The 14,416-nt window shown below is 29.2% G+C and overlaps 1 protein-coding gene across 1 annotated transcript; it reads left to right on the top strand.

Moving 5' to 3' along the window:
• Window positions 1-2,350: 2,350 nt before the first annotated feature.
• Window positions 2,351-13,382, top strand: Rab8 (RAS oncogene family member Rab8). The gene is made up of 5 exons (XM_065503329.1): window positions 2,351-2,654; window positions 6,514-6,574; window positions 6,648-6,852; window positions 10,874-11,014; window positions 11,084-13,382. Exons 1-5 carry the CDS (start codon window positions 2,531-2,533, stop codon window positions 11,174-11,176), a joined length of 624 nt encoding a protein of 207 aa, XP_065359401.1. The 5' UTR covers window positions 2,351-2,530; the 3' UTR covers window positions 11,177-13,382.
• The last annotated feature ends 1,034 nt before the right edge of the window (window positions 13,383-14,416 follow it).

Raw genomic sequence — 14,416 nt, 5'->3', positions numbered from 1 at the left:
TATAGAAATTACTGTTATACACAATATTTTCTATAGAAAATACTGTTATACACAATATTTTCTATAGAAAATACTGCTATACACAATATTTTCTATAGAAAATACTGTTATACACAATATTTTCTATAGAAAATACTGTTATACACAATATTTTCTATAGAAAATACTGTTATACACAATATTTTCTATAGGAAATAGTGTTATACACAATATTTTCTATAGAAAATAGTGTTATACACAATATTTTCTATAGAAAATAGTGTTATACACAATATTTTCTATAGAAAATACTGTTATACACAATATTTTCTATAGAAAATAGTGTTATACACAATATTTTCTATAGAAAATAGTGTTATACACAATATTTTCTATAGAAAATAGTGTTATACACAATATTTTCTATAGAAAATAGTGTTATACACAATATTTTCTATAGAAAATAGTGTTATACACAATATTTTCTATAGAAAATAGTGTTATACACAATATTTTCTATAGAAAATAGTGTTATACACAATATTTTCTATAGAAAATAGTGTTATACACAATATTTTCTATAGAAAATAGTGTTATACACAATATTTTCTATAGAAAATAGTGTTATACACAATATTTTCTATAGAAAATAGTGTTATACACAATATTTTCTATAGAAAATAGTGTTATACACAATATTTTCTATAGAAAATAGTGTTATACACAATATTTTCTATAGAAAATAGTGTTATACACAATATTTTCTATAGAAATAAGTGTTATACACAATATTTTCTATAGAAAATACTGTTATACACAATATTTTCTATAGAAAATACTGTTATACACAATATTTTCTATAGAAAATACTGTTATACACAATATTTTCTATAGAAAATAGTGTTATACACAATATTTTCTATAGAAAATAGTGTTATACACAATATTTTCTATAGAAAATACTGTTATACACAATATTTTCTATAGAAAATACTGTTATACACAATATTTTCTATAGAAAATACTGTTATACACAATATTTTCTATAGAAAATAGTGTTATACACAATATTTTCTATAGAAAATAGTGTTATACACAATATTTTCTATAGAAAATAGTGTTATACACAATATTTTCTATAGAAAATAGTGTTATACACAATATTTTTTATAGCAAATAGTGTTATACACAATATTTTCTATAGAAAATAGTGTTATACACAATATTTTCTATAGAAAATAGTGTTATACACAATATTTTCTATAGAAATAAGTGTTATACACAATATTTTCTATAGAAAATACTGTTATACACAATATTTTCTATAGAAAATACTGTTATACACAATATTTTCTATAGAAAATAGTGTTATACACAATATTTTCTATAAAAAATACTGTTATACACAATATTTTCTATAGAAAATACTGTTATACACAATATGATCAATAGCAAATACTGTTATACATAATATTTTCTATATAAAATACTGTTATACACAATATATTCTATAGAAAATACTGTTATACACAATATGTTCTATAGCAAATACTTTTATACACAATATTTTCTATAGAAAATACTGTTATACACAATATTTTCAATGGAAACTAATGTTATGTGTTATACACATTATATTCTATAGAAAATACTTTTCATCATTACAATATCGATATATTCTTAAGAACTACATCAAATTTCGTTTATTAAACAATTTTTTATTTATTTTCTTAGGTGGCGAATTATACGGATCATAAAATCGATATAAAATTTAAATGCTTTTTAAGTTTTTTGTAATTAAATAATTAGATATAAAATCAATTTCAAAATCTGTATAATTTGCATAAAATTTCATACAAAGTATGAATTGAATCTAAATTTATATGATACAATCATCAATTCATTGCACTGAGACAACTTCACTCAGCAAATGACAAAAAAAGTTGAACGTGGCTAAATCTAGAACTAGGTGGCAACTACAGCTAACAACCACCATACTAAAATACAATCGTCAAATGCACATCACTAAGTTATCGAAATATGTTTTGGTGACAGAGCTACCAGATTTACGATTTATGTAGGTGGAAGGGGATATTTTATTTGAATTAAAAACTAATCTTTTAATAAAATTATATATACAAACTATAATATGTTTAATATTTACAGATTAAAATATAAATTTAGTAACTTATATGTTTCATACAATTAATATTGGACATTTTTTATAAGGTTAAATTTAAACGTATTTTTTATTTTTGGTAATTTTTGGCAAATGTTTGAGAATAACAAAATTAACAACTCTGGTAGCTTTATTTTGTAGACATTTTTTTTATACAGTAGATTTTGTCATCAACGATTTTAAGTATTTTATTTTATACGACAATCGTAGCAAAAGTAGAGAAGAAAGAAGAAAAAACTTTAAATAAAATTTGATTATTTTAGCTACAAAAGAAGTATAAAATACATTTTTGATACAAAAAAAATTAAAGAAAATACTAGCTAAAGAAATTTATATTGAGATAAAACAAACAAAAACGCGAACAAAATAATAATGGCCAAGACGTACGATTATTTATTTAAATTATTGCTAATTGGTGATTCTGGTGTAGGAAAAACTTGCATATTATTTCGTTTTTCGGAGGATGCCTTCAATACAACATTTATATCGACAATAGGTAAGTGTTCTTTTGTCTACTACTGGCTGGAGCAGGCAAAATGAAAACGTCTACAATTATTTAAAAAAAAATGTAGAAATGATATTGATGAAAGTGATTTTTTTGTTGTAAATAAAAAGAGAGGAGAAAGGAGGGGTCGGTCGGTCGTCTTTTGGTTGTGTATGGTGGCTGTAAAGACCCCAAAGTCAAAGTACGTTTAATAAAATACATAGTAGATAAAAAATCTACGTCAAGGGATAAAACCAGCATTTTTGCGTTTGTCGCTTTTTTTTCTTAATGTTGTGCTTCTAAAAATATACATTTTTCCGATGGATTTAGGACACCTTGCATTTACAAACAGATTTTTATTTGGGTTGCCATTTCCCTTGTTAATTGTAGTCTATCTTATAAAGTTCCAAACAAAGGTATTTTTAAGTTAAGTTATATTATTATGTATTTGCTGTGTAGTATATGCATTTTGCTGCTAGCAAGAAGAAAAGGTTTATGTTTCGGGGTGTTGGTATGTTCAAGTATGTATTTTTTTATATTTTTGTTGACGTTGTCTTGATAATTGTAATCACTACAACTGCTACTAACAGTCATCAATTTTATTTCTTTAAATGCATTGTTTTTGTTGTTTTAAGTTTTTTTTTTTAATATATGGGCATTTTAATTAATCCTCTTTATTATAATAAAAAAGAAAAGAAGTTCTTTCAATTTGTTTCTTATATTTTCTTTATTTATAATTTCCTCTTTGCTCTCTCTGCCTTTAACTCTCTTCTAAATAAATTTGAACGAACACATTGAAAATGACTCACATTTTTCATCTCCCCAACCTCAACATCTCTTCTTTGGTCCCTTCCCCTTAAAAGTAGTTGTTACAATTAAAAAGTAAGAAATAAAACTGAAATTCCTTTATTTAAATGAAATAGGCAAAATTCTAAAGAAAACTGCGCGCTTTTTTATTAATTTGTATAGTGTTTTTTATTTTCTTTACAATTTTGCATAAAAGACTGTCATTGTATCATATTTTTGTTGTTTTTTTCTTCTTTTTGACTAATTGATCAAGTTGTTTGTTGTAATTGTTGTTTATAATTGTTTTTTGTCAGTGCATGAGTTTGTGTTTTGAAGATTGATACATTTCCCTTTATTGTTGTTTAATTTGTTTTTATCTTTTTCTTCGTTTTTTTTTTTACTTTTCTTATTCATTATTTTTCTTTGTGTATAAGTGTGTGTTTATGAAGGGATCTTACACTTTAAGAAATTATAAGGTTAAAGTTGCTGTGTGTTTTGTTGTTTTGATTGTAATGTTTACATTTGTTGGTATTTTTGGCATTTAACCAGAACAGATGTACATTTCTTTAGTTTTTTAATTAATGGGTTTTTAAACAAATTAATAGATCTCGTGAATTCGTAATAAGTATTTCTAATACGTAGGTATGTGATAAAATACAAGAAGAAAACCACAGGTAACGTGTTGGCAAAACACCTGACTAGGGAAAATGGTATAAATCAAGATCAGCGAAACAGCTTGCATTTTTATAATTTCTTTGGTGTTGATAGCTCTCATAATTAGAAGCACAAAAACGTTAATATTTTTCCCTGCTCTCTCTTAGTTTAAGAGTTATATGAATTTAAAGTAAATACATATAATAATAGTACATTTCTCATATATTTGGAAAACAAACTGATCGTTATGGGTATCATTGAATAGTGCTTCACAATACCTTTAATATGATATATAATATGGTACAGTTTATTAATATTGTGAACCAAAAATTCCTTTTTGATTTTATATGATAGTACTTCAGAAAATTTTGATATACAGAAAAAGTGATTTTGGCGAAGCCGGTGTTCGATACACCCCAGAGTTAAAAGTCCCTTCACCCGGCCGAAGGCCGGCAACACAGAAAATGTGAATATTAACAGAAAAAAAATCAATGAAAATATAAACTGTTACGCGGATCTTGATTTGTTCCGGGAAAATTTATTTTTTAATAGTCAGTATGTTCGTTTACCTACTACACCATTTTCATTAAAAACGAGAAGATTTCATATTAAATTAAGAAAAATCCTAATGAATTTCAGAACATATTGAAACATAGATAAGATCAGAAGACGAGTTAACAGAGGCACACCGCAAGTTGGAGTTCTTTATACTTTGAGTCTAAATGTAGGAAGATAGTCGCCTATGCGGATGACTTGGAGATTATGATTAAAGGAAAGTGGCTCTCCACTATCAGTGGCATCAAGCAGGAAGCGCGTGGTGATCTTTCGTCCTGGGCAAAAACTAACGGTTTGGGTGTAAACCCATTGAAGACTGAATTGGTGCTCTTCACCAGGAAATACAGGGTGGATAGTTTAAATTTGCCGAAATTAGATGGTGTTGAGCTGAATTTAATAGGGAGAGCTATATATTTAGGGACCTCCCTTGATAGCAATTTATCATGGAAAATAAATACTCAGTAGAGATTAAAGAAGGGTCTTAATGCCTACTATACATGCAGAAACTCAATTGGCAAGAATTCAGGTTTGCCAGTAAGGTAAATTGGATCTATACATCTGTTGTTAGGCCTGGTGGGATGCAATTAGAAAGCGTAGTTATAGGATTATACTCAACAAAGCTCAAAGGTGTGCATGTCTGGGTATAACATGTGTCATTGACAGCTTTCCGCAGGTGGCCATGAATATGATCTTAAACCTACTACCCATTGATAACTATGTTGAGAGTGGAACTTAGGTTAATTTGATCCTTGTTAGTAAAATCATTGCGGGTAGGTCACACTATGATATTGTATGAGGCAGGCCAGGACATTATTCCCACGTGAATCTATGATCATAGGGTCACGACTTTTAACTTCAGTGTCTCACATCCATTAGAATTCCCCATTAGGGATGAATGGATTGGATCCGATCAACTATTCAAAGAGGGTGTAGTTTTCACTGACAGATCCAAGATGGTACAGAGGCTTGGGTTTATATGGTCTACAATTAAACGGTCATATCGAAACTGATGAGTGCAGCGTATTCCAGGTGGAGATCTTCGCGATCTGGAAAGCCACACAGTAGATAAAAGCACACGTTACGTCTGCAGTGACAAATTATGTAGACAGTCAGGCGGCACTGAAGGCTTTGAAATGTCATTTAATACATTCTAGCTTGCAGGACAGCTTTTGAAGAGTTATTGGTACACTTCTCAATCAGATTGTGTTGGGTACCAGGGCACTGTAACATACAGGGAAATGAGCTAGCGGATGTACTGGAGAGACATGGTTCAGATCTAGACCATGACTGCCGATGGCAGCACAACTCAGGTAGCATTGGATATAATCCCTAACTTGCTGCATATTCAGGACAATTTCTACTATTCTTAGACTCTCTGAGTCTTCTCTGGTAAGACCGAGAGCTATTTGGCCAATGTCGGATGCTAAGGCAACCAAACTACAAATTGGGTTGGATAGGAAAAGTCTCAGGTTTTTAGTGGGAGTGACAATCGGGCACTGCTCAATTGTAGCCTTCATTGGTAAATGAGACATGGACCGGAAAAAGGACATGGACAGGAGACAGGACTTCTGTAGGGTGTGCGAAGGTATTGAGGAACTAGAACTAGTGGAGAATATTCTGTGTAACTGTCCTATATTACAGGGTCTCAGGCAATAAAGGCTTGGGGAAAGATTCCACGATGAAGTTGGGAAAATAGCTAGATATGATCTAGGTAATCTATTAGGCATAATCAGGAGAATAGGCTGGGTATTTTAGGTAACAGGACTCAGAGACCGTGTAAACATGACAAACCGGATAAATTTAATAATATTTTAAATTTGAAAAGCATTAATACACAGAATTGTATATGGAAATGTTTTATTTTGTTTGTTTACAGGCATAGACTTTAAAATAAGAACGATCGAATTAGATGGCAAAAAAATTAAGCTACAAATATGGTAAGATTTCAAACTTTAAAGTTATTTCAAACTTTAAAACTTTATTAAACCTATACAAATTGCATTTGTTTAGGGATACTGCTGGCCAGGAGCGTTTCAGAACTATTACCACCGCATACTATAGAGGCGCCATGGGTATTATGTTGGTCTATGATATAACTCAAGAAAAATCATTTGAGAATATTAAAAATTGGATACGCAATATTGAGGAGAATGCATCGGCCGATGTTGAGAAAATGTTATTGGGCAACAAATGTGAACTAAATGAAAAAAGACAGGTATGTATTTTGCCACCATTCACAATTATTACACCCATATTTACTTTAAAGTGTTTGTATCAATTTAATTTAAATCATTTCATAACGTGTGTATAACCAAGCCTATTGATGTGTGTTATAATAATACATATTCATTCTATATGTATGTATTATAGTTACAAATAAACGTATAAATATTAAGTTAATTTGCAATCATTTTAACAATGTGTTAGTAGGGGCAATCGAAAGGATATGATGTTACATTATGATGTAATATTTTTTATTTATACCTGTGTGAGTGTGTTTTTTTTGTTGTTTAAAGGTGGATTAATTTTTGCAAAAAAAAAAAAAAACAATAATACTGGCATTTATATTTAATTGCAAATATGTAATTTGAATAAAGGAGTGGTTTTTAAGTAAATAATAAAACTACATACTTATTTAAATGTAAAAACCAGTGGGAGATCATACTCAAAAACATATTACAAAATGAAAATAAAGCTTTAAAAACTTGCTAGGATTATGAACCAAGGACAATTTTATTAACTCAAGCTTGAATAATTTACTAATATGATAATCATAAAACAAAAAAGTTTGGCAAAATAACCACAAATATTAAGTTAGGACTCTACCATAAAAAAATAACCACAATCTGAACAAGGAAAGCAAATAAGCAAAATTATATTTTATCATACTAAATAGTCATAATTCGATTCGCAATTTAAAATATTGCAATCGGAAGTTTGGAAAGTTTTTTTTTTCATAAAATTTCGGATTGATGAAGATAATACTGCTAGAGGAAATAATAAACAAGAAACTCTCCTTTCTAATTATGTATTTGAAAAAAATATAATTAAACCGTTCATATAGGGTTTTACTTATTTTTGAGATAAGCCAGAGGAGCTTCTTTTACAGTGAATTGAAAGATTCACTTAAGACAAACAAAGGATAGATAATTTAAAGTGCTATATTCGGCAATGCGGAATCTTATATACTCTTTAAAATATAGTTAAACCGTTCATATAGGGGTTTACTTATTTTTGAGATAAGCCAGAGCTTCTTTTACTGAGAACTGAAAGATTCACTTAAGACAAACAAAGGATAGATAATTTAAAGTGCTATATTCGGCAATGCGGAATCTTATATACTCTTTAGCAATGCATACTTAAGACAAACACAATTTTGGTAAAAAGAATTTTTTTATTGGTGAAAAAAAAATTTATGTAAAAAAAATTTTTATGAAAAACAAGTAAGACCTATATTCGGCTGTGCTGAATCTTATATACCCTTTTATTATACTTTAAATACAAATTTTAAATATTTTTAGGTAAACAAAATTTAAAATTATTTTTTTCCAAAAAAATTCGGGTTAAAAAATATTTTTCCCGATTTTGACCCATTGCAGGTCCACATTACTATAGCCTTATATACATCCTTGCAATGGACTTTGAAATATCTATCATTAGATATCCATATTGTCTATATTAATGACTTAGTAATCCAGATATAGTTCAAAAATAGGACAAAAATCGAGGTTGTCCCGGTTTTTTGCTTATATCTCAGCCGTTTGTGGGCCGATTTTCTCGATTTTAAGTAGCGACCGAGCCCGAAGAATTCTCGATATATTGATGTATCAATCATGTTATTAAGTTATTTGGGGGCTACGGAAAGTTGATTTCAACATACAGACGGATATGGCTATATAGACTTCGCTATCTCATGGTGTAGGGTATATACAAGTTTGTCAGAGAGAGTGTGTCGATAAGGCGGGTGAGGCAAAACTTTCCAGCCACTTGTTTCTAAATAGTTTTTAACAGATAATGCAACATGTGGCCTAGCGTTGTCATGATGTAATATTACGGTTTCATGTCTGGCCGCATATTCCGGTCGAATTATTTGATTTCAGATTCAGATTTCAGCAGCTCATAATAGATGGGACCCTTTTGGTCCCTTCAAATACAGAGCATTACCTTAGCGCCATGGATATTTGGCTTTAGTGTCGATTCGGCTGGTTCGCCTGGCTTCACATACGATCTCTTACGCTTCAGGTTATCGTAATGGATCAATTTTTCATCGCAAGAAATGATTCGGTGCAAAAATCATATTATTTTATAGCGTTCAAGCATTTCCCTTTTTTCATGAAACCTGCTGCTTGAAATCCTCCCAATGATATTGCCAACCTATTATCCTGATAAAACCTAGTATGTTACTGAATTTACAGCAAGCAACACTCCTAAGTTCATCTAGTTGGCAGTTGCATATAATGTGCTCTACTCTCTCCAACTCCTCTACATCGCCTTACACTCTACAGAAATCCTGTGAGCTATTATCGCATTTACCTATGAAGGCCCCAATTGTACAGTAACCGGTTATCACTCCTACTAGAATTCTAAGACTACACCTATCCAATCCAATTGATGTTTTGGTTTCCTTTGCATCCAGTTTTGGTCAAAAGGCCTTGGACACTTGACAATCCATCCTACTATTCAAGAATTGGTTGGTGGTCTAGATCTGAACCATTTCCCTGTATGTTACAGTGCCATGGTACCCAACATAATCTGGTTGAGTTGTGTACCATTAATTCTTCAAGAACTCTCTACCACTACCACTAACCTAGAATGTATTAAATGATATTTTAAAGCCTTAAGTGCGGCCTGACTGTCCACATAAATAATGACTACAGAGCCCTCTGTGACGTGTGCTTTTATCAATTCTGTGGCTTTCCAGATCGCGAATATTTTTCGACGCTACACTCGTCAGAGAGTCTATATGACCGTTTAATATCGTTGTCGATCTTATAAACCCCGGCCCCTGTACTATAGTCCATCTTGGATCCATCAGTGAAAAGTGTACCCTCTTTGAACAGTTGTTCGGATCCAACCCATTCATCCCTACTGTGGAACTCTACAGGAGGTAAGACACCGAAGTTAAAGGTCGAGACGATAAGACCTGCCTCATACAATATCCTAGTGTGACCTACCTGCAATGGTTTCACTAACGAGACTCAAATAGCCAAAGTAAGTTCCTTGTCGCCACACTCTCAACATAATTCTCAATGGGTAGTAGGTTTAAGATTATATTCAAGGCCGAATGTGGCTTGCTGCCAATGGCACCTTTTATACCCAGACATGCACACCTTTGAGCTATAACTACGCTTCCTCATTTACATCCCACCACACTTTACAAACATAAGTAATTGTTCCCATGACAACCGGTCAAAGATTCCTAACTCAGCAACAGCTGTATCAACCGAACATTTTTTCCCCAGGAAAGAATTTTCAACAACAGCGGAACTGTTACAACAACAACAAACATAAGTAACAATAGATGTATAGATCAAATTTACCATACTTGGTCGCAAACCCAAATTCTTGCCATTGGAGTTCCTACATGTATAGTAGACAGAAACAGAATATAACTAACCTAGAACCTGAAATAGAAACAGAACTAAAACCCGAACTAGAACCTCAACTAGAACTGTAATTATTGAAAAAAAATTTGGTGAAAATTGGTATGTAGTATATCGAAACTGGATATCGTTACCTTAATATAGAAAGGTTCTAAATAACTTTTTCCTTACTTTACAGGAGAAGGAAAAACCTAATAAAACTTAAAATTTTGTAGTTTCAATTTTTTTTTTTAACGCCGATTTTTATGAAGGTGTTCAACCAATTTAATGTTTTGGCATTTTATTTTGATTTATCAATGGTGTATTAGGGGAATTATCTATAGAAGTATGCAATGAACTCAATTTTGTATGAAAGTTATTTGGAGGATTCAGAAAGTTGATTTCAACAGATGGACAGACGGACATGACTACATCGACTTTGGTATCTATAATAATCCAGAATATATTTACTTAATGGAATGGCAAATGTAGAAATTACAAAAGGAATGCCAAACTTATAAATACCCTTGCTTTGCTACTCATTGTAAAAAAAGTTTTTACACAAAATAATTTATTTGTAATTCTCACATTTGTATCTAAAAAGCACTTAATCTAGTTTACTGATGATATATATATATTTTTTTATTATTTCAGGTTTCCCGAGAACGTGGTGAACAATTGGCTGTCGAATATGGCATTAAATTTATGGAAACCTCCGCTAAGGCCAGCATTAATGTTGAAGAGGCTTTCCTTACCCTAGCTAGTGATATAAAAGCAAAAATGGAAAAGCGAATGGTAAAATAATTGCATTTAGAAACTATTTTAACAAGAAAACTTATTAAATCTCTACTAAATTTTTTCTAGGAGGCAAATAATCCACCCAAAGGTGGTCATCAATTGAAATCGAATGATCATAGAAAAGCAGAAAGTTGGTTGTCAAGGTGCAGTCTGCTTTGACGAGGTAAATACAACGATGAATGTAGTTTTCTAACATCTTGTTAAGCTTAACAAGAACTTAAACTTTTTTTATTGTAATAATAATATTAAAAAAAAAATAATTATAATAATGATAAAATATAAAATTTATAAAAAAAAACTATAACAAAAAAAAAAAAGCGGAAAAGAAATTAATCATAATTAATTAAATATAGATGTTTAAATAAAAAAACAAAATTATCGCAATTTACCACAAAAGGATAAAACCAGAAAAAAACGTAAGCAAACAAATAAAAAAAGCACGAATTAAAACGACTATTTAAAAAACTTAAAATAAAAATATGCAGTTAATATAAAATTTACTGTCTAAGATCAATAAGGAAAACAAAAAAACAAACAAATAAAATATAAACCGCATGATTTGAATTAAGATTAACACAAAAACCAATTGCAATTAAATACAAAATACAAAAATTATATTTAGACGAAATAAATAAAAAAAAAAAAATAAATTATGAAAACAACAATTGTATACAAGGAAAGCAACATTATAAGAAGGCGTCTTAATATCTACATATTTTAAATATCAAGTACTAACAAGGAATTGCACTTCATTGCTAAATAAATCTAAGAAAGCTTTTGTTTTGTCTCCAGCTTTTAATAATATTCTAATATTTTGTGTGATTTATGTTTTAAACTTTTGCAATGTTAAATCAAAATGGTGTTGAAAATGTTTATATTTTTATTCATTTGCAGTTTAAGTTCAGTTCTAGTTCAGTTCAAGTTCAGTTCTAGTTCAGTTCTAGTTCAGTTCTAGTTCAGTTCTAGTTCAGTTCTAGTTCAGTTCTAGTTCAGTCCTAGTTCAGTTCTAATTCAGTTCTAGTTCAGTTCTAGTTCAGTTCTAGTTCAGTTCTAGTTCTAGTTCAGTTCTAGTTCAGTTCTAGTTCAGTTCTAGTTCAGTTCTAGTTCAGTTCTAGTTAAGTTCTAGTTCAGTTCTAGTTCAGTTCTAGTTCAGTTCTAATTCAGTTCTAATTCAGTTCTAGTTCAGTTCTACTTCTAGTTCTGATAATGGCATAAAGTAATGCTAGAAATATGTTGCTGTTCAATGTTTTAGACAATTTAAAAGAACCATTTCTATAAATTAAGTTTTTAAACAAAAACGTCCATCATGATCAAGAACACTGTGACTTGTGTAAATATAAGAGATCTCAAAATTGCTTTAAATAAACATAACAAATAAAATTGCTTAGTGTGTATACCTTGTTAGTACACATTTTTTTGTAAGCATTTTAAAAAGTTCGTTGAAATGTGTTTTTTTTGTGTTTGTGGAAAAGTAAATTGTTTATCTAGGTTTTGTTAAATTTTTTTACACTAAACATATGTGCGTGCGTCTTTTTATATTAAAAAAAAATTAAACCACTATTAGTTTATTTTTTATAGCGATAAAAATTTTAATAATAGAATTCACAAAAAAGAAAAAATTTCAAAATTTGCCATTTTATTTAAAAAAGCTTTCTTTGTTAAACTAAATTAAATAATTGTTTACGCACAAGATTTTCATAACTGAGTTAAAATTGAAATTGTTTATCCTTTAAATTTAAAGCATCTCAATATCCCTTCATCCCTCTTTCTCTCTTTTTCTCTTGTTTTTATTTAATATAAGCACTTGATTTTATTTTGAACTTGTGTTCTTTATGTCTCTCTCTCTCTATTTTTTTAGTATTATTTAATTTATATTTAAATCACATTCTAATTCTAATCGGGGTTGTGTAGTTACATATTTATCACATTGTATATTATAATTTGTTTTCTTAAATTTCCTTTTTTAAGGTGCTTAATTATTTTTATTTCCCTTTTTTTCTTACCTTAATTTGTTGTATATTTTGTTTCTTTTTTTGGAAATATTTAAAATCTCATCATAAAAAACAAAATAACAATAATACATAAATACAAGTACTAATGAAATAAATATCATTATAAATATTTAATTTAATCCGAAATATTCACACTTGAATAAAGAACATAAAACAACCACATCATTCAATTGTGTGTGAGTGAATGTCTGAAGTTATAAGAAAGAAACTTGCAACAAAAAAAAATTAAAACAAAATTAATGAAATACCGTAAATAAAACATCTACAATTTGATATTAATTATTTAGTATTTATAATTGTAATAATTATACTTATACAATTTTATAAAAATATCCAAAAACAAAAAAATAAAATGTGTTTTATTTTAATAATTTCAAATTAGCTTAACTTGGGACTTTTTATAACTTAACAAGGACAAAAATAAAACTGAACTAGAACTGAACAAGAACTGAACTAGAACTGAACTAGAACTGAAGTAGAACTAGAACTGAACTAGAACTGTACTAGAACTGAACTAGAACTGAAGTAGAACTGAACTAGAACTGAACTAGAACTGAACTAGAACTGAACTAGAACTGAACTAGAACTGAACTAGAACTGAACTAGAACTGAACTAGAACTGATTCATACATCAATATATCTACAAAATCGGCCCATAAATGGCTGAGATATTAGAAAAAAACCGGGAAAATTTGTATTTTTGGCCTATTTTTTATATATATCTGGATAACTAAATCATTAATATAGACAATATGGATATCTAATGATAGATATTTTAAAGTCCATTGCAGCGATCTATATAAAGCTATAGTAAGTTGGACCTACAATGGGTCAAAATTGGGAAAAAAATTTTTCATCAAAAATTTTTTTTGTCAGAAATTATTTTCCAAAAAAAATTTTGAAAAACTTTTTTTTAAAAAAAATTTTGAAAAAACTTTTTTTTAAAAAAAATTTTGAAAAAACTTTTTTTTAAAAAAAAATTAAAAAACAATTTCGAAAAGAAAAAAATTTAAAAAAAAACTTTTTATAAAAAAATTTTAATTTTGTTTACCTAAAAATATTAAAAAAAAAATCGATTTTTAAGTATAATTTGGTGAAGGATATAGCTCTCTTACTTGTTCAATTTAGTTTTTTTAATATTTAGCGAAAAAAAAATTCGGGTTAAAAAATATTTTTTTTCGATTTTGACCCATTTTAGGTCCAACTTACTATGGTCTTATATACGTCGTTGCTAGTACTCTGTTTAGCTAGTCCTTATATTACACTGTACGACCATGTTCACGGCGCCTTAATGATATTCATGGTCCATAGTGATAGATCGTATTCATCTTAAATTCTACAGCTATAGTGGCTGTTGGGATGACTGGGCCACAGCATCGGTTCTTCT

This window comes from Calliphora vicina, chromosome 3, assembly GCF_958450345.1.
Source record: "Calliphora vicina chromosome 3, idCalVici1.1, whole genome shotgun sequence".
Taxonomy (NCBI): domain Eukaryota; kingdom Metazoa; phylum Arthropoda; class Insecta; order Diptera; family Calliphoridae; genus Calliphora; species Calliphora vicina.
The sequence above is the reverse complement of the archived record's forward strand: the minus strand, read 5'-3'. Positions and strand labels throughout refer to the sequence as shown.